Source organism: Corvus moneduloides, chromosome 12 (assembly GCF_009650955.1).
Source record: "Corvus moneduloides isolate bCorMon1 chromosome 12, bCorMon1.pri, whole genome shotgun sequence".
Taxonomy (NCBI): Eukaryota; Metazoa; Chordata; class Aves; order Passeriformes; family Corvidae; genus Corvus; species Corvus moneduloides.
In genome coordinates this window covers 8,106,093-8,129,232 of record NC_045487.1, presented here as the reverse complement: position 1 = coordinate 8,129,232, position 23,140 = coordinate 8,106,093, and the positions used below count along the sequence as shown (strand labels likewise).

At 46.7% G+C, this 23,140-nt stretch overlaps 1 protein-coding gene across 5 annotated transcripts in view; it reads left to right on the top strand.

Moving 5' to 3' along the window:
• Positions 1-22,934, top strand: part of WDR59 (WD repeat domain 59) — a 49,264-nt gene extending 26,330 nt beyond the window's left edge. For 2 of the 5 annotated variants that reach the window (XM_032121588.1, XM_032121589.1), the window contains exons 16-28: positions 1,199-1,355; positions 2,633-2,702; positions 2,975-3,128; positions 6,708-6,764; positions 12,701-12,834; positions 14,242-14,323; positions 16,154-16,266; positions 17,287-17,434; positions 17,527-17,599; positions 18,652-18,778; positions 19,199-19,341; positions 19,772-19,807; positions 21,231-22,934. In XM_032121588.1, coding sequence (XP_031977479.1) covers positions 1,199-1,355; positions 2,633-2,702; positions 2,975-3,128; positions 6,708-6,764; positions 12,701-12,834; positions 14,242-14,323; positions 16,154-16,266; positions 17,287-17,434; positions 17,527-17,599; positions 18,652-18,778; positions 19,199-19,341; positions 19,772-19,807; positions 21,231-21,466 — 1,530 coding nt within the window. In that variant the 3' untranslated portion in view covers positions 21,467-22,934. The remainder of the gene's footprint in view (positions 1-1,198; positions 1,356-2,632; positions 2,703-2,974; positions 3,129-6,707; positions 6,765-12,700; positions 12,835-14,241; positions 14,324-16,153; positions 16,267-17,286; positions 17,435-17,526; positions 17,600-18,651; positions 18,779-19,198; positions 19,342-19,771; positions 19,808-21,230) is intronic. The other 3 variants (XM_032121590.1, XM_032121587.1, XM_032121591.1) reach the window with 2 other exon arrangements.
• The last annotated feature ends 206 nt before the right edge of the window (positions 22,935-23,140 follow it).

The following is a 23,140-nucleotide window of genomic DNA, read 5'->3' as shown; positions in this document are numbered from 1 at the left end:
GTTTTGCTGCTTTGGGGAACTCTGATATCCAGGTTACCAGGAGTGACTGGAGATTGGAGCATCTTAGTGGTGCATGGTAGCTTCCCATCTCAGAATATATTTCACTGACTGCCAGGGCATGGTTGTCATCTGTGAGAGAAGATAAGATGCATCAGGTTGTTGATAGATTCATTCTGAAAGGTAGTGGCAGATGTCTTTACCTCCTCAGTTTTAGTCAAAGATCCTCCTAGTCCTATTCTAGGGTTTTTCTTTTCTTCCCTGAATAAAACCCCCAAACTGTGAAAATCTGGGTTTTTTTCTGCAGCCTTGTGCTGAGGTTTTGTAGGGATGATACTGCAGAAAAATCCAAGCCACACTCTGTTCTTAACTGAGAGATCTGTGATACCTACTCAGCATCCCAGTGTCAGGTATTAGGTCTTTGTGTGGGTGAAGTGTACTGGAGTGGGTGTTTTTAGCATTCAGGAAAAGACTGGAGAGTCTCCTCAAGTTTCTTTTCTGAGAGATTTTGTTTATTAATCACAAATAAAGGGCTGGGAATTTTTTTTTTTTTTACATGTAAGGGCTTAATTCTGCTTGGTTTTAGCAGTAATATTGTAAGAGTGGGAACTTTCTCTGCTCTGTATGGAAATCCGATGATTCAATGCACCACTGCTTTCAAAGAATTCCTTTAGACCAAAGCTGTAGTATTCTTTATCTGAATAGATTTCTGTCAAAATTCCTATAGATAGGCCTGAGGTCCCCCTGGTAATTTACACCACCTGCCTTCCTCACTTGAAGACTCCCAACCTGCATTTGACACCCCACAGTTGTGTGGTATTCCCACTCAAGGAGATTTTGCGCACCACTGAGGTATCATGTTCAGCTCAGCTTGCTGTCTTGAGAGTCATATCCAGAGTTGAAGGTCAGATTTTTCTGTAGAGTTTCCTCTTGTTTCTCCCCAAGTTAAGCTCTGCATTTCTACATGGTTATGGTGGGAGAGAAATCTCTGGACAAGCAGCCAGAGAAGCTTTTTCTTCAAAGGCAAATGTGCCTGCAAGTGCCTTTGCAGTTAAGGTAGTAACTGCTCTGAGCTTGGTCTGCTGTGGCTCAAAGGATGAGCACCTCCTGTGAGGCTGCTTGGCACTGCCATGTCTGGTGCTCCGGCTGGATTTCTCTCCTGTGGCAGCAGGAGTGTGACCTTGGGTAACTTCTGTTTCAGAACCAAGAGGACAGCACGTCCAGCAATCCCTACGCTTTGTCCAACTCCGTAACACCCCCCTTGCCCACGTTCGCCCGGGTCTCCAATGCCTATGGCTCCTACCAGGACTCTAACATCCCATTTCCACGGACCTCTGGAGCCAGGTTCTGTGGTGCAGGTCAGCCCTGTCACTGATACATTAAGACAGCTACCTGGGGAATGGTCCTTTTAAATGTTCTGGGGAACACTTGCCTCTGAACAAGATGAGGCTTTGGTCACTGCCATGCAAGGAGTAAGGAATGGTGTAAAAGTAGTGATACTGTGGTAAATTTATAGATGAGACTAGTTAGCAACTGTATGCAGTTGGCGTTGCATGTGGGGCTTTAAGATTTGGAAATGCAGGGCTAGCTGAAGAGATAACCTTTGGCTTGTGGCATGCCAGAGGTATTGACAGATCTCTTTTTATAGAACACTGGGAATAGCTGTTTTCCTTGCCTAGTTCTCTCCTACCATCATCACATTACTGGGTGTATTCTGGCAGTCAGTCTTCACAAAATTCCTGTGATTTGGGGTTGAATTTACCCCTTGCTGAAACCATATTCACGTTACTAACCACTCTTTTCTCATTGTACACTTTTTCTGTTGTCCAAAATAGCTTTCCCAAGCTCACTAAGAAACTTCTCCTAAATGGGAGATGGGGTGCAATCACACCGAGGTTTCCAGGAGAGCATATATGGGGTAAAGATCATTAAAAACCAGGTTAAGATCTGAGTAAGAGCTATTAAGTTTCACTGAGCTGTTTCAGATGCACACATGCCTTCTCTGGATCTGACTGCATCCCAGTTTGAGAACATTTTGAAAGCTGCTTTCCTCACCGAATTCTCAAGCAAAAGTAAAACAGGATAATACTGTATTGAATAGGCTCAGTGAAACCTGCTAAGTCCTGGAATTCTTGCAAGAGTAGGTGGCTGAAGACACTTGAGGTGCTAAGAAACAGGGTAAGGCTTGTGAGAGAGTGCTTTGGAGTTGGCCTCAGATGGCTGGGGCTCTCCTGTTGGAGAAGAGAGTTGTACAAGCTGCAGTGGTTTCTCTGCATTGCCAAACATCACCTCACTTACCTCTGGAGTAACAGTGCTTGGCATGTTCTGGTGGAGAGTTAAAACAGCAGCATGTATTTGCTCATTTTCTTTTCCCATGTTTTCTCTAACAGCTGTAAGCCACTTGAAACTGTGGTTTTGAGAGAAACACCTCAAAAACCCTGTGCTTTGTAGTGGGTTTGCAGGGAGTGGATTTGGGTTGAGAGAATGTGGTTGTCTGCTTTCAGTTTAAAATCACTAAGGGTATCAGAGGCCCATTGCCTCTGATACATGGGGAAATCTGGTCATTTAAGTTGAACCACCCCTGAGTAATCTACTCCTTGTTGCATGATCTTTATGCCGTGTCCTGTCTCTTCAGGGTACCTGGTGTATTTCACAAGGCCCATGACCATGCACCGCGCCGTGTCCCCGATGGAGCCCACACCCAGGTGAGTGCCCTGTGTGGCTTTTTGAGATATGCTGCTGTCATGGGCAGGAAAGCAGGAAAATACCAGGTCCTACACTGGAGCTACTCCCCTCTAGTGTTAGCTGTGCCCTCAGTGCAGAGAGCCTGGGCCATTACACCACTGGGCCTCAGCAGAGACTTCTGTTGAGACAGTGGCACCACTGCTGGCAGCTTGGGTTAGTGGAGATGTCAGTGTGAGTCTGCGGGATGTTTTGGTGGGAAAAGCCCCTGAAAGTGTATTTCCTTTTTTTCCAGGTCTCTGTCAGCTTTATCAGCATACCACAGTGGCCTCATTACTCCGATGAAGATCCGCACTGAGACTCCGGGCAACCTGCGTTTGTACAGTGGGAGCCCAACACGCAGCGAGAAGGAGCAGGTCTCCATTAGTTCCTTCTACTACAAAGAGAGGGTAAGTACCAGACCAAAGCACTGCTCCCAACACTTCAGCTTTCATGATCTGTTTTCCTTTCTTTTAGCATTGCTAGTAACAAAAGCTTTATATTGCTCTCAAAAAGACATCTTTTTACAGGCAGCTCTGTCAAATGGATTTATCTTCTATTAGTAACTTATTTACCGATCCTCTCTAGCATTTGACCTGCTTATTTTGATATTTCTCTATGCTGACCCTTCACAGTTCCCTTCAGAGCATTGTACAGTGTTTGTATACTGTCTCCCTTTGCATTATGTAGGGTTAAAATCTCACCCTCTAGGAAGTTGTAGTCTTCAGATAAGTACATGTAGGCAGCTCTTGCTCTTCTGGTGGGTATTCCCTGACAATATAACTGCAAAGGGTTGTGGCTCTCTGCAGCTCACAGTGAACCTCTCCTGGACTGTGGGATGTGGTTGGTTATTTCTGTTTCAGGTGTCTCTTTCAGGGATATGTGCCACTTTGAACCTTTCATTTTTTTAAACAAAAATAATTACTCCATGATTCTCTGAAGATCTTCTGATCCACATACTTCTGGTTTAGGTGCAGGTTTTGCTGTTGTTCCTGTTTACAAGGCTTTGGAAAAGAGTGGGATTGTTTCCTTCTGGGACATAGTGGTTGAGGAAGACCTGTTGTAATTGTAGGGTGGCGGCAGGGTAGTTGTGAAGCAGCTGTGAGGGCCTGATGTGCCTGGAGCAGATGCTGTGGGAGCAGTAGGTTGAGCAGGTTGTTAGAAACAAACTGTGCTTCAGCAGGGGGTGAAGTGGCTTGCAAAAATGCAGTAACCTTCCTCTGAGAGCCTCAGAATTTGGGGCATTTGAGTAGTTTGTTCACTGCCCGTGCAGAGGACATGAACCTCCTGCAGCAGTGAAGAGCTTCCAGGTACCCTAGGGAAAGCCAAAAGCTGTCTGCACTCTGCTGGCAGAAGAGTTTCAGAACTTGTGTCCCAGGAGCAGAGGAAGTCAAAGCCTTGAACCTTTATCCTTCCTGGGCACTGAAAGAAGTCTTGTTTTTCTGGTGGTGCTGGATGTGACAGCCAGCCCTGTCTGTGGGACTGTGTCCTGCTTACATGATGTCATTACACCTCCCAGCTGCGGGGAGAGCCCCTGTCCCCAGTGCAAGTTCTGCTTCCATACAGACCCCAGAAGACTGAGTCCCCATTCTGAATTTTTTTCCCCATACAAACTTTTTTTTGATGAAAAGAGAAAATGGTGCTGCCTGGTACAAGAATTACAGCCTGTCCTAGTCTTTGTAGGAGCATTTATTTAAAGACCTACCTCTGTCCTCTGCAGCAGGCTTGTCTCCGACACACAGCCTCTCTAAGATGACAGACAAGGCTAAAAATAACATGTGGAACCAGCTTGGTGCAATTTCATGTGACCTGTCTCCCCAGCCCTTGTATTGATGGCAACAAGATTTTTGTCACAGTGTAAAAGAATTCAAGAGAACAAAAGCATGTGTGCAGCCATGTCTGCTGAAAGCCAGGGGAAAGTCATGTGTTCCCCTTCCCCTGCCGAGCTATCTCCTTGCATGCTGGAATAAATGTAAGAGCCATAGCAGGGAGCTAGTTCAAATGTTCTTGCAGATGAAATAGTCTTTAAAAAACCCCAAAAAGCCTGTATCTCCCTTCAGCAGATGTTTTCTGATTCTTCAGGAGTTGATGTCAGGGCCTCTGTTAGATCAATGCTACATATTTTTGTTATTTCACTGTGACAGTTTTAAAAAGCCCAGACCCTGAGTTTAGTTAACTCCTTGCTCTGAAGCTGAAGGATTTTATGTTTGCATTAAATAAAAGTTGAAATTTTGTGCATCAAACTCTGATGTCAGACAACTTCAGCCCCAAAACTGAATTTTTCAGCCATAACCAAGTATTTAAATCCCATGTAGTAACCACAGGCATCACTACCATTAGCAAACAAATGAAATTTGCCCATTGCTAGACAGGAAAGATGTCATGTTCCCATAAAGGCAGGGGAGCTGCTGATTCCAGCAGAGAGCTCCTTAGTAAGCCAAAATGAAACTAAATCTGGCTCTGAGCCTTTCTGTGCTCATTTAAATATGTGTATATATATACACACATACACTCACATATATATATATATCTTTCTCACTTTTTATTCACACACGCACACTCCTCCTTTCTTCCTCCCTCCTTTTCATTCCTCAAAAGAACCCTGCTGAGGAGCAGTAGTCAGCAGAAAGGAGGAGCTTTATCTATACCATGGCAGTGCCATCAGTGTTTTGAACTCTTAAAGAAGGTGCCATGGAGTTGTTTGTTCCCCCTGCAGTTAGAGGGTCATGCCAGTGGGGACCTGGGGACATCTCAGCCTTGCTGTACATGGGGATGGTGACAGTGGTGTCCTTATGCTTCCCATCAGGGCATTGGTGGTGGGACTGAGCTTGGTTTTGCTGCTTTTCCACTATACTGAATTTCCTTTAACTAACCCTTTTCTCCTTCTCTGTGAGGCCTGCTGGAGGAACCTGTAGCACATGGCTGCAGCCTTCTACTCTCTTTTTCCGTGGGGCCCTGCAGCCAGCCTTGACTTTCTGGCTGTAGAGCTCTCCCAGCAGTGAGATGCAAGGGGATATAGAGGCTGAAGGCATGGTTGATGGTCCTGACTGTCTATCATCAGCTGAAAACAAGTGCAAAATACATTGTACCTGACCCAAATAGTCCTTTTTATTGTGTTGACTCTTAGATCTGTACACAGAACTTTTTTTCAAGTGAGTGTACAGTAATGTGCTTCGAAAGATTCTGTTTGTTGTTGCTATAATACTGTGTTGAGTACCTACTGAAATATCTTCAAGTTACTAATGAAAGCCTACTTTGGAGCTATTCAGCATAGTCAGTCAGTGAATTTGATTGAGTGAGCAATCTGAATGAGTTTCTCAACCCATTATGACAATTTCCACATGGCCCTGCCAAGGCCTCTACATCCCTTCTAATATTCTGACATATTGTTTACAATGAAAGTGAACAGTTACAGCAAGTTCCAGTGAATGAAGTTCTGGAGGATGCTGGATGTTAAAGGGAATCTGAGTAAGCAGGAGTGTTTATTTAGCTTCCTGCAGGTATCTGTGCCATGGCACTGGGCAGCTGTGTTAAAAATGAAAATGATGCAGTTTACACTTAGCTGCCTTCCTCTTCAGGCAAGAGGACTATAACTGTTTGGAGTTTAGGCATGTGGGGCACTTAGGTGATGTCCTCTCCTCAGTTCATGGTATGAACAAGGTCACACGAAACAGCTCAGTGCTTCTTGCAGTAATACAACTCTGTGTGGAAGACTTTATTCAGATTTGTCTTCGTAGAGGCTGCTGTGGAGCACAGACATAGCAGCCCTTGCTCTGCCAGAGGCATAGGTAATGCTGTGTAGTACAATTGTATGAGGATGAAAGTGGGGATCGTGCTTTGCAACTGTTCATTGTGTACCAGAACCGTTGGGAACAGTATCTTTTACTCTGCTGGTTCAGGGCACTTTTCATTTCAGTTTATTTACCTTTGTCTTTAATTTTCTTGGTGTCTTTCTTCCCTTTTCCTGGGTATAATGTTTTCGCGTACAGATGTCTCCTCGCTCTGCCCGGCGGCGTTGGTCCATACAAGCAATTAACGACTTCCCGGTACTGTGTGCTGTGCTAATACTGTCCTTGATATGACCCTGTCTTCTGCCCAAGGGCCCAAGAATAAAATGCCACCTGCCTGCCTTTGAGTAACCTGCACAGAGCTGGGGGACTCGCATTCCACGCAGGGCCTAGGGCTTCACAAGAGCAGATGCACGTGTAAGTGGGCAGGGCAGACAGTAGTTTGCAGGGTGCAATTACTGACCTACAAGATGCCTGTTTCACCTGGCCTTGTGGTCAGGAAAGGATGCCAACGGGTAATTTGAAGTGTAAGAAAAGATCAACCTCTAAGAAACAGAGCTCACTGTAGAGGAGCTAAGTGATTATTATACATCATCAACCAACCGTTGAGGTTGACATTAGAGCACCTAATTTCTGAAAAGAGAAAGCCTTGCTGGAGAGGGAGGGAAGATCAGAGCTGTGGAAGAAACAAACTGGTTGAGTTTCTGACAACAATCTGTCATCTCATTAAAATGAGCTGCCACTTCCCAGTGCAATCCACCACACAGTCTTATTTCCTGGATCAATAAATAGAATTTCTTCTTAACTTGTGATCTTCTCCCAACCCTTGGAATTGCACCACCCTGCATTCATTTAGGGTGGTTGCACTTCAGCCACCCTGGCAGGTACTCCTTCTTCCTGGCACCTGCCCTTCCAAGTCTGCTTTGACAGTTGTTTTCTGTTAGCCAGGTCCACATGTCCCTCAAGCTCCAACATCATTCATGAACATCTTGATGATACCAGGATTGCTCAAGCTGTGCTGTACCTTTGGGCAATTACTATTTCATCACTCATCTTCCAAGCATAGACAAAGCTCAGAAAACTCCATTTCAATTTAAAGATGATTTCTTTAAGTCTGTTTGTCTTAATGTCTGCATGAACAACTGTTTTTTCACAGCTGCTGTCCTTCATGCTCTCTTCATAAGACAGCAGGGAATAAAATAGAATCCTGTAACACCTAATTTAACTTGGTATAATAGGATCAAATTTTCCTAATTACAACAGTTCTAAGACTGTACTAGCAAGTAATAGGTGAAAGAAACCAGAAGTAATTTACTTGACTCCATCAAGGCTTTTTGCAAAGAGCCAGTAAAGAGATGTGAGCCGCAGAGGCAAGAAATGAAGTTCTCTCTTGAATCAGGAGCAGACTGAAAGAAAGAAAATCAAGCAAGGAACTTTCCAGCTTGTGTGGTAAATTGTAGAGCACAAAAGCCACAGTTTAATTCCCTTACCACTGGCCTGGAAGGAAGAGCAAGTAGTGATGTGATAAAGTTATTATTTTCTGTAATGTATAATTAAAAGGGATGCAGGGGTTAGTCCAAGCCTTGAAGGATTGATTGTATTTGTGGATAACCTTTGGAAGAGGCTAAGCTGACTCTCTAAAGCAGGCAGCAGTGCCTAGGGTGAAGACACAGGCATACGTGAGGTATAGGTTATTAGTGCAAATCACGTGCCTTCCTTCTGGAAGAAGAGCTGAGCATTGCTCAAGGTGTTTGGGGAAGCAAGAACTTGGCAAGTTTACAAGAAGCAGTAATTCCTCTTTCTTTCTAGCCTCCTCTTCTGAAGTGCCCATGCTTCAGGGCAGGTGCCAGATATTGATTGATGGAAGCTATAAAGAAATATTCCTGCTGTGGGGCACTTGATTCAAAAGGGCCTTGGATATTTTTAGTGTATCACACCTTTGTGGCAGGTGCCTGATACTGTGGGAGATGCTGCAAATAGTAAATGTTGATTATTTTGAAGAGAAAATTCAGGCAGTGCTGCATGAGCCACACGGGGGAGTTAATCTGTAGGCAGTTGTTCAGAATAAAGGAGCACAGCTTTCTATGGGGAGGAAGCAATTTTTGCATTTTACTTAAAAATTAAAATGAGAAGCAGCTTGAACCTGACTTGAGCAGGTTTAACTATTTTGTACATCACTTATCGCAGCTTAATTTCTTGTCATCGAGTCTGTTCTCTTCTGTTCACAACCTTTACCTTTGCCCTACTAACGCCAGTTTATACCACAAACCCTGAAATTTTGCATATGCTGATGTGAAACAGGCACTTTACATTTCAGGATCCTACTTAGAGCACTGCCTGCCTCAGCAGGATCCAAAGGCACACACACCCAAATGTTCAGCATCCTTTCCGAGCAGGCACGAAGCATTTCGCAACTCCTGCTGCTGAGTATGCAGCGATGATGGTGGTTGCTACAAAGCAGTTGGTGGCTTATTCTTGGGCTATCTGTTTCTACATGTAACCCATTTACTGCCATCATTATCACCTCAGATTGCAGCAAATTACAGCCTTGGGTATAGTAGTGCAGGTGCAGGCTGGCTTTTTTAGTCATTATTCAGTGCTGTTCCCTGCTGTCACCTCCAACCCCATGATTGCCATAAATGCTCTGGTTTCTTTCTTTCTCGTGCTCTGAGGAACTGATGAGTCTTAATTTACTTATCACTGTAGCTATTTTCTTTCGTATCTTCCTCTTGTTAAACTGAGGAGCAGCTGGGTAGATGCAGTTCTCCTTGGCATGGATTCTAGGCTTCAGAAAGAGCTAGAAATGTCGTGGGCAGTACAGAAGACCTGTGCCTTTGTCCTTCAGCTGCCAGTAGCTAGCTTGGTGCATGTTGATTTCTGCTTCAGCTCCAAGTGTTATGTTCCCTGCTCTCCATCCTGACCTGTGCTCAAGCCCCTAGGAAGAGATGTGTTTCCTGTTCTACCCTAATGCCCCTGAGCCTAGGTGGCACCTTTTGATTACACCATAGTGGGAGCTCCTCCTGGGAGAAGAGGCAGAATGGGAGGGAGGTGGACCTTGGCCAGACAAACCCAACCTAGAGCTTTCTTTGTCTCTAGTAATCCCTATTAAAACTACTCAGATACCACCTGGTGGAGAGCTACTCCTGTAATTAACACCAGCAATGACTGGATTCAAAGTAGAACTTCTGCTGTCAATGGTGATGAACTTTACCCAATCCATGATGGTTCCCGTACTTCTGATTGTGGGGGTTTTTTTCTAACTCTTACTTGCTGTAGCTGAGGTAAACCTGAATTGCAAAAAACCCAGACATTTTTAATGGTGACTCCACCTGTAGCTTTATGATTTTTTTCTGTCACAGCTTTAGGGGCTTGGAGTGGTGGGCATGGAAGTGTAGTACAAGCAGGGCCTGTGGCTACCAACTAACTCCACTCCTGGAGCTGCACCACTAAAATTAGGATTTCCCTTTTTGCCAGTAAATAAGCAGTGTTAAAAGGAAGAAAACAGGACAATTTTGTTTTGAGTCCAAGTTTTCAGGGTGTTCTGATACATTTAGTGTTTCCATTTGTCTGGTGATATGCTAAAAGCAAGCAGTAGAAACCATTCATGAGAGCTCTTTTTCATTCTCATCTTCATTTGCTGTCATTCTCCTCCAAAAAAAAAAAAAAAAACCAAACTCAATTGCCTGTGGAAAGTGATATGTGTTGTCCATGTTTCTAGTCTTGAAATGCCTGTTGGGAGGCTTCTTCAGTCCGCTCTTGCAGGGGACAGGAGCAGGTTGAATCTGTTCCCAAAGACTGGGCAGAGGGAGCTCTCCATCGACTCTGAGTCCTGGGGGCAGCTGGCTTACAGATGGTCAGGAGGTGGCAAGTTGCTCTCCAAATTACCTGCCAGGCTCTAGAAACTGTCGTTGATAGCCCTGCAGAATGTGGTTCTGTGTCTGCAAGCCTGAGCTCAAATATCTGTTCAGACACAGCACAAATAAGTTCTTGCTGCGAAAAGCCTGGTAGCCCTTCCAGGACAGTGCCTGAGCTCTCTCCTCCTGGCATGTCGTTGTGCTGGGGCTCCCAAGCTTCGCTCATATCCTGGTTTTAGTAGCATCAGCAGCTCCTTGCCTCACCTAGGAGACAGCATTTGCTGCCCTGCAAAGGAATGAGGTACAGGTGCCACTGTTACTTGGGAACCTTGCTGTAATACAGCCCACATCCTGCAGCATGGGAAGGGCAGCTAAACTTTAAGGTGTTATCAAAACAGGATTAGCCTGCCCAACATCAAGAGAGGCAGAGCTGATCCAGACTGTGTCTTGATTAGGAACGGATGGACTGAAGAGAGGTGGGTCTCCCACCTGACCCCATTCTAGCCACTTTCCACTGCATAGTGCTTTTCAGCTTCAGGGGACAGATGAGTATTGCAGGCGGATTCCTCTTGGATGAATTAGGGTTTGTGGGATGTGTCAGAGAACTAGTCAGTCAGCTTTTCCAGAGCACTGGATGCTGACAGCCCTGTTCCTACCAGTGTTTCACACCTCTGAATGTTGGGCACCATGCAATCTCTGCTCCTCTTTACTCTGGGGAGTGGTGGAAGATCAGGGGAATGGTGATGCTGTGTAACATGGGCATCCCTAGAAAAACCCACCTTCACCTCCTTTGAGGCTGAAATGCCTTCTTCATTTACTGTCAAGCTGGAGCCTCTGATCCTCAGCTGTGCAGTGTTCAGAGAAGTTTTAGGAGCTCATCCTTTTTGCTTTTTGTGGCATGTGTTAGTAGTATGCTCAGCATGGCAAGACCTCCTCAGCACACTGGCCTAAGTTTGGGCCAGGCAGGCAGTGGCATTTCTTAAGGTCATGAGGAGTTTTTTAAGGACATTTTGTGTCTGATAAGGCTGCCCAGGTTCTCACAGGACTGCATGGTCATGGTCAAAAGCCATTTGGCACTCAGCCATCCCAGAGCTGGCCTTACACCCACAGTAAAGGTGACCCTGCTTGCAGATCCAAGTCCTGCTCTTTCTGTATCCCAGTCTACTCTTTAGGAGCACCAGTGTGAGCTTGTGTGAGCCATGTCTGCCTTGCAGAGCCATCAGCACAGGGCTGCCTTGCTGGCCCCTTGAGAGAGGGGCTGTTCTGCTTCGATGAGGTGTGGGAAGCCCAGCATGAGCGCCCCGGGAGAGCCTCCCTAACTCAGCATGAGCAGGCGCTTCCGTGTTGGTCCAACACTGCTCTGTGTGGCAGTGAGGGAACACGCCATAGGAGAGCAGCATTGCAAAGCATTGGAACCCTGCCTAGCAGCCAGTGCTTCCTTCAGTAGAGTGCCAGTGCCTTCTGCCTGTCGTGCTGCCACACATCCTCTCGTCCCTCCTCCTCACTCGCCTAGAGCAAGGAGCTGGAAGAGGTCAGGATACCAGACAAATACTCTATGGTGTTTCACATAGTCAAGGTAGCTTTATGCAGCTTGGCTTTAAGTTGGCCTCTGTATCTGTTACAGGGAGTATTTGGGAATCTTGGCTTCTTGTTTCTGTTGCCTTCTGTTGTTTCCTCTCCTTCCTTCTCCCACCTTTTACGTCCTGAGCCAGCTGTAAGTAGCTGTGAGCATAGTAGCTAGGGATCCTTGCTAGGAAAACTTGGGCCCTGCTTTATCATCTGCCAGTTGTTTGTTTGAAGCTGTTGATAAAGCAGGATGTGGGAGCCCTGTGCTGGCGCTGAACAGGGCTGTTCTCACCGTGAGAGGGCAGACCTAGAGACAGACTGGAGCTGTGGGCTTGCCCTGAGGTGAAGGGCAAGCAGCAGCTGCCTCCCGCATGTCTCCATGCTGACGCTGGCTGAAGTCAGCAGTGGTCTATCTGCAAAGGGTTCCCAGAGAATGAGAATTGAATGGTCCTCCTGCCAAATTTGCCCAGGTTTGATTGGCATCCCGATGCTGATTTATTCTATTATTGGCTTTCATAGGAAAACTCACAAAATATTTTTTGAGTGAGTTTGACCTTGAGCTCGCTGCCTTGACCTGCTTTTCACTTCCTACAGATGGAGATGCTTGTTCTCCTGGGCATGTCATGGATGTTTTCCAGGGTAACACAGAGCCTTCTGAAAGGCAGGTTTGGGTGCTGCTTGCATTATTCCTGACCCTAGTGCTTTGTTCCCTGTCCCAAGCAGCCCACCCAAGCAGTCCTCTTCCCCAGTAACACGTTGCCATTTGTTCTGCAGAAATCAAGGAGGTGGAAAGGCAAACGAGAGGGGGCAGATGCCAACAACCGACCCATCAAAGCTGCTGGGAAAGTTATTATCCAAGATATTTCCTGCTTGCTGCCTGTCCACAAGCTGCTGGGAGAGCTCTACATGTGAGTACACACAGGCTTTCATCCTTTCCCAAATGAAACCAGCTGTCTTTGGCATTGCTGAGCTTTAATCCTGACATCAGTCAGCATGGATTCTTGAACGTTTCTCTACCTTCTTCCTCTGTTCTTGCCTCACTGCTTTTTTTGGTATCCCACTACCTGTGAGAGGGGACCTGTCTCCTGTAAATCTGAAAAGTGTGAGGGAAGAAATTTGTCATGGGGTGTGGTAAACAGAGTTTGAAGTGGTGCTTCAGCATTGTCACTGCAAATGTCACAGGCTGAGGTTTTCACCTGCTAAAGAGAGAAATTATCAGTAGAAATTCTTTTTCAAATCTCATGTTAAATGCATAGGCTTAAAAATCTCAGTAAAGGCACATTTTCATTCTGTAAAACTATTAATAGCTCATAAAGTTTTTTATTTTCAGAAGTATCTGATATGTTCCCACTTGGAGTCCTGGTTGTACATGTCAGATTTGTACTGCAAATTGTTCCACTTTAATGGAAAGGATGGAGTTCTGTGGGCATTTTTGTGATTTTGTTGGTTTTGCATTTTTTTTCAACAAAGGGCTTCCTTTTTCCAGACTTTCTAAATCACATAGTTACAAAACCTCTGTTCCTGAATTTTTTCTTTCTTAGCTTTGGTAATACTGTCTGGTCCTTAATAGAATTTCCAGTCTATGGACATCCAGGGAAGAAGCAGGTTTCCTTTCTGAGGAAAGAAAGAGAGGAAAAAACCCCTTCCTTCTTTCCTTTTCTATGTTATTAAAAAGAATATTCTTTAAAAAAACCTGTTGGACCTTTCTTCTTGGGACATCTTGTATAAACAGCCTCACCCTTTTCCGTGTACTGTAAAATCTCAAGCAGTTGAAGTGTTGGGAAGATTTCTGATGAGAGGCAGAAAAGTCCATGTGGGTTTCTTCAGTTCACCTTGCCAGCCTGTCAAGGCTTCCCAGTGGGTGTGTTACCCCCTGGGGAACAGGCTGAAGGCTTGGTTCTCTCCAGTGTGCCCCCATCTCCCTCTGAGTCAGCCAGAGCAGATCGATGGGCTGAATGGGAGCAGGACCATGTAACCGATGGCACCAGCTTTTAGGGACAAGAATGATTCTGGACTTCGTGATATCCTGGCAGAAGTTTGGTCTGATACCCTCTTGGAAACGGTGCTGCTTAGAATCAATCCCAGCTAGTGTGGAGCTGGACTCGATGTGTGGTGTATTAGCAAAAATGAATAGTGGGAGGTGGATGGCAGTGATCCCTGAATAACAGAGAAGGATGGGATGGAATCCTGGCCATGCAAAGAGGCTCACATTGATCTGGAGGTTCTGGGCTGCTCACTGCTGCCAGAACCACGTTCCCCCCATTCCTCCCCACCTTCGTAGGTAATGTGAGCTGAGTTATGTCCTCTCTTTTCAGACTGAACGTGAATAACATCCAGGAGACTTGCCAGAAGAATGCTGCCTCAGCCTTGACTGTGGGGCGGAGGGATCTCGTACAGGTATGCCATGGAATCAGACCTCTTCCTCAGCATGCTGTGCTACCCTCCAATGGCTCACTGACACCCAAATGGCCACCAGGGTTCAGCAGCTGTACCAGGAGTCTCTGCTTGGTGAACCAGGCCTGTGGAACAGCCACCAAGGTGGTGTTCACCTCCCTGACTCTGGGCATCAAGAGATTCCTTCCCAGGGCTACACACAGATTCTTTTATGCTGTTTGCCAAACTGAGTGAAACACATTTTTCAGGGAATTCCTGTAGGCAAAGTGAGGAATGCAGCCTGCTTTTGAGTCATCAAATGGGGTAACTGTGCACAGAGTTGCCTAGCTGCTGTCAGCATTTTGATCTGTAATTTTTTTTGTACTTATGTAATTGTTCCCATTGTTTGGCATTCAACTGTGCTGGCACTGGGTGCTAACTGCAGCTATTTTCTCCCAAGAGAGCCTGGGCCCAGGGGCCCCAAAATGGGGCTGGCTATTTGCCTTTAGCTAAAAATAGGAGAAAAATGGCTATTGTGGCCTATGCTTTCCCCTGTGATTAGTCCATTGCAACAGGGAGGACATTTGACAGGACATGGGAGCACCTGAAAGAGATGGGGGGAACTGGCAGTGCCACAGGAGCTGTGCACATCTCCTCAGCATTTGGCTCTTCCTAGAGCTGGACAAGGAACATGCATAGGCTTACCTGACCTAAGCACAAGCTGACTCAAGCTGTTGTCTTGCATCTTGGTGGGTTCTGCAAGACCAGAAGAGAGAAAGTAGGTCTAGTTCCCCTTTGTCTGTTCTTCCTCTTGCAGTCTGGTTTGTCCACATTGGACCAGAGTTTGGGTGGAGTAACTTCAGCAAGATTTCTCTGAGTTTCTTGCTTAGTTTTCCCTGTCTCGTGTAACTCCAGCCTGTCGTGCAGCTCATAGCAGACATGGAGGCTTGAGTTGCAAGTTACAGTTTCATGTGCTCTGTAGCAGTGTAGGAAGTGGCATCTTTCCTGTTTCCTTTCTGTGCTCTCTCTTACTCAGCTCAGTCCTTGTTTTGGTTTCTCTCCTGTTTCTCTCTCTGGTTTCACAGAGAGCAGCTTTGGGACTGCTTTTTCTGTCTGTTCTTTGTACTTGGAACATGTGGTTTTTCTTTATTGTCCATGTTGTCAGTTCTCTGATTTCTGCTGTCTTTTTAGCACCATGCTCTTTTTCCTTTCCTGCTCTTTTTTTTTTCCATGCTAAACTAGGAGCTTTCCTTTTCCCTAGAATATTCTAACTGTCCCATTTTTAAAGGCACAGCAGAAAAACAGTCCTAGATCAGTGGTATAGAGACTGACAAGATGGAACCGTTTCCAGAGTAGAGGATGATAAATGAAGGAGAAATTTCGTGTGAAGTGGTTAAACTTTTGAAGCAGAAATGGCAAATTGTGTCCTGTCTGTGCCAGTCTGCATTAGGAGAATAGTGCTCAGTGACACAACTAATCAAAAGGATATTTCTCATGCAAATAATGATTTACCAGTAAACTTTCTGCCACCAGACATCTCTGAACCCAAGAACTGTATCAAATCTAAACCCTTTTGAGGCTTTTGAATATAAAATGCACTAATAGACTATAGACTTTTGTATTTAACCCAAACACAAGGCGAGTGGGACGGGGAAAGCTTTGGTTTTGTGTTATTCTCTGTATTATTTGTGACACAGAGACTGAAACTGTTCCCTGCTGTCAAGGGGAAAAAAACCTAGCAAAACAGACAAGCTCCATTATTATCTGTCTGTGTGTGAATTTGTGCACACCTATGCCCTGGGAGTGTGGTTAATCCTAATTGTAGCTTTGCTGCTTTTCCTTCCTGTCTGCCAGGTTTGGTCACTGGCCATGGTAGCCACTGATCTCTGTCTTGGACCGAAGTCCGACCCAGATTTAGAGATACCTTGGGCACAACATCCATTTGGACGTCAATTACTGGAGTCCTTGTACGTGTCTGAATGCTGGGGAGGGGTTGGGGAACGGTTGCTGAAGCAGAGCCTTCCATAACTATGTACATGTAAGGGGTCATTTCAGATTTGGGATAGTGCCACAGCATGGATTTTTTTCTGTCTCAAGCCTGCAGTGCATCACAAAAGGAAGCTCCAAATGTGTTTCTGGCATTCAGGAAACAGCCCTTGACCTTCCACCTATCACTCAGGTCTTCCTTGGTCGGCATTGAGCAATAGGCCAGACACGGGCGGAGCTCTGCTTTCTATGCCCACAATGCCTGACTTGGAGATTTGGGTTTCCTGCTCCCCACTAAACGAGCCTGTTGGTGCAACACCTTTTTTCACTTTCTGGTTCCCTGTTCTCATCTAGCTTTACTGGGAAGTCATTCCAGCAGCCTCAAAGCCAAGTGTTAGCTACAAATGTCTTCCAGGTGGTGAATCTGCTCAGGAGGGCACATAATTAGTAATTGATATTATTTGTCCATCCACGCTATTTGGAAGTGCAGGATTTGTGTGCTGTGCTTTCCATACTGTTGCTTGGCTGAGCTCTCTCCTGCTGCATGGCAGCAGTGGGAGCACAGCACAGGTTGTTCTTTATCACTCTTAGCCTTCAGAGCAAACTGGAAACTTCCTAGCCTTCCAGAAAACTTGCAGAGGGCTTTTTCCTTGTGATCTAGGTGCAGGATGCTTGCACCCAGAGGGCTTTGTCAGAAAGATGTTGTGGCTGGGAGTGAGTCTAATGGCTCCGGTGTTACATCAGAGCATGAGTACTGCTGGATTCCCAGAGCTCCCATCCTTCTCCCACCAGTTAGGGCATGAGCATTTTCAGAAGGCGAACTTGGCTCCTCAGAGGTGTGACACAGAAGCCAACCCAGTCCCTCAGTGCACGTGTGTCCTGTGGGCAGGCATGACACCCAAACCCATGTATGCAACAGGCTTGAAATTAGCTGCCCTGGAGTCTTAATGGTTTTGCCACTGAATTCTGCCTGGTTTCACACTGTCTTTTTCATTTCCCAGGCTGGCTCATTACTCACAGCTCCACGACGTGCAGACCCTGGCCATGCTCTGCAGTGTGTTTGAAGCCCAATCCAGGCTCCAGGGGTGCCCCAGCTCTTGTGTTCCCTTTCCTCAGCGTGCCTCCAACCTGGCCTCCCACAGCCGATACGTACGATTGCCATTTCTTTCCTGTTTGTCTCGGATATCTTTGAACGTCTCTCATATAGATGACATGATTTATTCTCCTTTCCCCCTCAACAGCCCAGCTTTACTTCCTCTGGCTCCTGTTCCAGCATGTCAGATCCTGGAATTGGCACTGGAGGCTGGAGCATAGGTATGAGACCTGGCTAGTAAATAAAGGAATCTCCCTCCCTTCTGAAGGTTTTAGATGGCTCCTATGGTGGGGAAAGGAGAGAGTTAGTACTGGCTGTGATTGCAGATGTGCTCTGCCAGAGCAGCACTGTGGGGTTTGGCCAGCAAGGTGTGACTCCATGGCTGGAAGTGAGCAGGCCTTGCAGTATCCATGTCAAGGCTCCTGGAGACCTGCACCTTCTGACTTTAGTAGATACTTCATTCAACGAGTATCGAAACTGGCCTCAAAATGTCATCAGCCAGCTAATTTCACAGGGTTCAGGGGGAAAAGCAGTGCTGTGCTTTCTCCTCTCACTGGAAAAACAGCAGCAATTGGAAAGATTGGGTTCTTGGTGCCATGAATATCTGCAGAGGTTTTTCACTGAGCTGCACAGGTGACAAAGACCAGTCACTCCTAGGGGCTCTGGTGTCAGAGTTGAAGCTTTTGGCTGATTCCTAGTGATATACACGGCCTGGGGCAGCATCATCCCTATTAGCACCAAGTTTCAGTGTGATATCCAGGTACCTGTGACATGGGGAAGAGGAGAGGATGGGGGTTAGGGGAGTGGATAATCTCTTGTAGCAGTTATTAGCAGTCATCTATCTCCCTGCCCCTGGGGCAGTACCTTGCATACAGAGGCCCCTTTACGTAACACCAGTCCTGGTAATGAGAGTCCTCCCTGTCTCAGAAAGAGGAACCCAGGTCTGCCCGGAATAATGTTCCCAAGCAAGCTCTATGGGATTGATTGCCTAGTTACTTTTTGTCTAAAGCAGCAGGCAAAAGGGATTCCTCCACATCAGATTTCTGCCTGGTGATCCCCGTTCCCATCTTGTCACCAGAAGTGTAGTAGAAGCACTTGGCAAGTAGAGACTGGCACTTAGTTCCTGGAGGCGGGGCAGTGTTTGTTGGAATGCAAGGGTGGTAGGACAGAGACAGGACAGAAACGCAGGTGTCCAAACCTGTGGTTTTTCATGTCCCTTCCTGACCCCAGTTTTGAAGGGGGAGATGCACTCACAGCCTCTTGGTGCTTGCAGCAAACAAAGACACGGAGCAGACCTCCACTCCCTGGTGCGAGTCTTCTCCAGATGACTTCCGCTACGGAAACCTAATGTATCCTGATCATCGGGAGCGGGAGAAAGACCAGCATGAGAAAAACAAAAGGTAGGTTATCACGTGCCTTGGGGGTGTTCAGAGGTGCCTTACTTGTGTCTCAGTCACGTGCAACTCCATGGCCTGGTCTCTGTTGCTGCAGTGCAGTACCACACCTGCCCCTAGACCTTGTCATTCACATAATTACTTGAAGAAGCTTCATCCTGCGGATCAACACTGCTGGGATTACACATGATACATCCCTAAGAGGCCATGGTGGGGGCCCCAAAGATGAGTCCAGCCACAGAGTGTGCACTCTGGAGTGTAGAGCAAGTCAAGGCCAGAGCAGTTTGTGTTCAGCAATGTTTCAGCAACACATGGGAAGTACCCTACTTCCAGCAATGTGAGCTGGTTGCATAGCCATTGCTGGAAAGAGGATTGCATCCAGAGTCTCTGAGAGTCAATCAGTCACAAGCCTGTTTGTTCCTCTAGGCTGCTGGATCCTGCCAACACTCAGCAATTTGATGACTTTAAGAAGTGCTATGGAGAAATCCTTTATCGCTGGGGCCTGCGAGAGAAGCGGGCTGAGGTTCTGAAGTTTGTCTCATGTCCTCCTGATCCCCACAAGGGAATTGGTGAGTGGCTGGTCCAGTTGCCCAGGCAGAGCCACAGCTCTGCCTCGGGAGCTTAGGAACATGCAATCTGCAGGGTGGGATGTGTCATGGATGGAATGGACAAAGTTTATCTGAGAGACCCACCCAAGGGAGTCACGAGGGTTTAAAATTGTTATATAGGTGTAATTGAACCTTGGTACCAATTGTTCCACAGGATTAGTGATGGCAAACCAATTATTTCATATGAATAAAATATGAAGAGTTTATTTAAATTGATGAATATAATGATAATCATTAGACTAAAAAGACCTTAATCAGAATTATTTACCACACAGTATACAAAATTAATAGTGCACTGGTTATTAATAATAGCAAGGCTAGCTTAATAATTATCAGGTAGACACTGATGTTCACCCATAGCAATGACCATGGGCAAATCTCTCTCCCTCAGCTTTGAGGAGTGACCTTGAGGGTGTCCCCACCCAAGGTAAGGATCTTCACACACACCTAAGGGAGGTGTGTTAAAAATTTTCACCATTTAAAATTGGAACTGGTCTTTTATGGTATGAAGTGATTGACTGTCAGTCACACAAATTTAGATAAAATGTCGTCCTGCCTGCTCAGCAGAACGTGCTTTATTTTTGAGTTAGAAGCTATCAGCTCTTTGGTTTTGTCTTCTGTAAACATCTGCCTCTCCCTTCCCTACCAGGGCTTTCACATCCCTGTTGATGCCAGCCTTGGTGAGGAAGCATTTGCCTTACCTATCCATGTGATGGGTCTAATTTGGGGTAGTGTGATCAAGCTGGTTTCAGCATCCTTCAGCACTTAAGAACAGCCCCCCCTCCCCGCTCAATCTATCACTGACAGCTTGCAAGTAAGGTAAGATCCAAGCTGTTTTGCTCTGGCTTAGGCAGAGCATCCTGCTACATAGAGGAAGTGTCCATTGGTTACTGAAACATCACTGAAAATGTGGCATTTAACCTCTGACAGAGGTTAGCACTGCTAGTAAATGGGTTTGACTTTTTCACAGCTCTGGGTGGAGGTGAGGCTTGCAGGTGTTGGTTCAAGGGCTTTGTAGACTGTACCGTTTCTCCAGCAAAGCTGGAAATGCACATACTGCCATGGCAGCAGTGCTCAGCTCTGTGCTGATGAATGTCTATTATTCCCTCTGAAATGCCCCGTCTTCATCTCTGATCCTGGGCTGAAGTGTCCTTATGTTAAAATTGCAAGATCTCTAACTAGAGATCTTGCCAGCAAATAGGTAAAGAGGACTTTTCTCTCAAAATACTTTCAGTAGCGTAGATGCCCAGCTTAAGGACAGCTGCCAAATTGTCTTCTTCACAGACCTCTGAGAACAGATGTGCTTGACCTGTGGGGAAAAAAACAGCTAAGGGATGCCAGAGAAAAAGCAGTAGTCTCACCTTGTCAGCCAGGACAACTTCTGAGGAGTAACTGGAGTGAAAACAGGTGACTTAACCCCCAATGCCTTTGCAGCTCCACGGCTGACAGTCTGATACAGGAGGCATTGGGTGTGCTCCGGGCTCTCTGATGAGAAATGGAGGCTGTCTTGCTTGCTTAGTGACACTTCCTAGTGGTAAGAGGTGGATGAGACCAGCAGGAAACCTTCATGTGTCAGTGTCTCCAAAGCTTGAAATCCAACCCACATTTCCAGCAGACAGCTGAGGAATTGGGCCAGCCAGTGCCCCAGCACTCCGTTGCCTGTTCCTTTAATGCCATATGGAGAACAAACCAAGATCTCTGAACGCCATCCCATCCTGATGGAGCTTTGAGGCAGATCCTTGGGTAGTTTAAGGGGCTGATCTGCTGAGCGAGGGGCTGTATGCAGGGCTGCTTTGTCCATAATTCCACCAGCACTAACTGTCCTGCTCTCCGTGTGTTTCCTCCGGCAGAGTTTGGCGTGTACTGCAGCCACTGCCGCAGCGAGGTGCGCGGCACCCAGTGCGCCATCTGCAAGGGCTTCACCTTCCAGTGCGCCATCTGCCACGTGGCCGTGCGGGGCTCCTCCAATTTCTGCCTGACGTGTGGCCACGGAGGCCACACCAGCCACATGATGGAGTGGTTTCGCACCCAGGAGGTCTGTCCCACGGGCTGTGGGTGCCACTGCCTGCTCGAGAGCACCTTCTGAGCAGTGGGGACAGCAGGGCACCCGGGAACTGATTGGATATTTAATTCCCAAGCCATGTTGAGTCAGCTCTGCTCCACTCTGTCTGGAGGAGATTGCCACAAGGAGCTGAAGCAGGATGTCCTGGTAATGTGCTGTGGTGATGTTTACAAGTGCTTCCATTACTCCTACGCTTCCCAGGTTGCTTTCAGACCAATTTGACCAAATTCCTTGTGTCCATTGCTGGCCATGGATGTCAGACCAGAAAAATTGCTCTCTCCTGCAGAAGGGTGTGTGAATATTGGTTAGTTTGGGATGAAGAGGTGTTTGAAAGCTCCCCTGGAAAGGGCCCACCTGGCAGAGCCAAACTCGCTCCAGCAATGTAGAGTCTTTTCCAGGTGCCTCCTCACATGGGCTCATACTGAGCAAAACAGTTGTTTTACACAATTAAGGCAGAAATAATTCTCAAGCAACAGTAAGCTCTAAAGGTGAGTTGTAAATGGCGCTTGAAGAGGAAATAGTCCATGGAACTGCTCAGAGTTTCTTTGGAAGCAGCAGGGTCCTTATTTTGAATGGCTGTTTACATCATTTAGATTTCCCCATACAGCAAGAGAAGGAAATGGCATTTTTCAGGATTACTTTTTAAATAGCTTTCTGCTCACTGGTCAGTACCTGTGGCTGGCATGAGAAGCTCAGCCAGGCACCCAAGCTCCCTGCGATTAGTTGCTTCCAATAGTTTTAGTACTGTTAGGCTTTAAGGTGTCTCCATCTCCTGCTCTGACCAGGTGATAAAATGCACTTTAACTTGTCCCTGTCTTGTTGGTGACACTTCCTGGTGACTGGGAAAGGCATCTGCCTTTTGAGTTTGGGATCCACACTATCTCTCCGTAGATGTGGTGTTTTGGAAAGCCTTTGCTCCCTCACTGAGAAAACACAAAGAGGACACTTACTCCATACAGCTCCTTTTGGCTGTTGTCTCCAAGCTCTATGGGGAAAATTATGGATAATTTGAGATTTGCTGCTGTTGGAGTGATGAAGCTCTTGAACAGCAGTTTCTAGGGAAAAAGGGGGTCTAGAAGAATGGTGGGATCCATGGACACAAAAGGTTTATGACTTTTCTTTCTGTGGAGCATCAACTGGAGAATATACTGATGGATCTGTGTGTTTGGGGCCGTGCCTACTGGGCACTCCCAGTGCAGGGATGCTGGTGTGCAGTGTGTGCACACCTGGAGCGTACAGCCTGTGCTTCTCTAGTGCTGGCTTCAGCCTGAGCTTTGGATTTGGGCGAATGTGTGGTCAGGGATGAGCCAGCTGGAGCTATCCCCACCTGTACCAGCACTGATCCCTTCTCCCACGCTTGCCTCCTGAGTGGGGCCATGTGCCATGCCCGCTCCCAACCCCTGTGCTAGCTCAGGCTGTGGGATCCTGCTGTGGAATAAACAGATGATGTATCTTAAACAATTAAAACATTAAAATTATTTTTTTAAGTGCTGTTCTGATAGAATTTGCTGTTGTTCTGCTGGTTCTCCCTCTGTCGGGAGCCCCCAGCAGCTCGCCCTCCCAGTGGGTGGTGAGTGTTGCACTCATGGCCCTGTCCCTGCACCCCAAAGCAGGGGGCTTGGTGGTAGCAGAGCCCTGCAACAGCTGTGGGGCTGCTGGGTCCCCCAGCCCTGGCTGGGACACTGTGCTGGCAGGCTG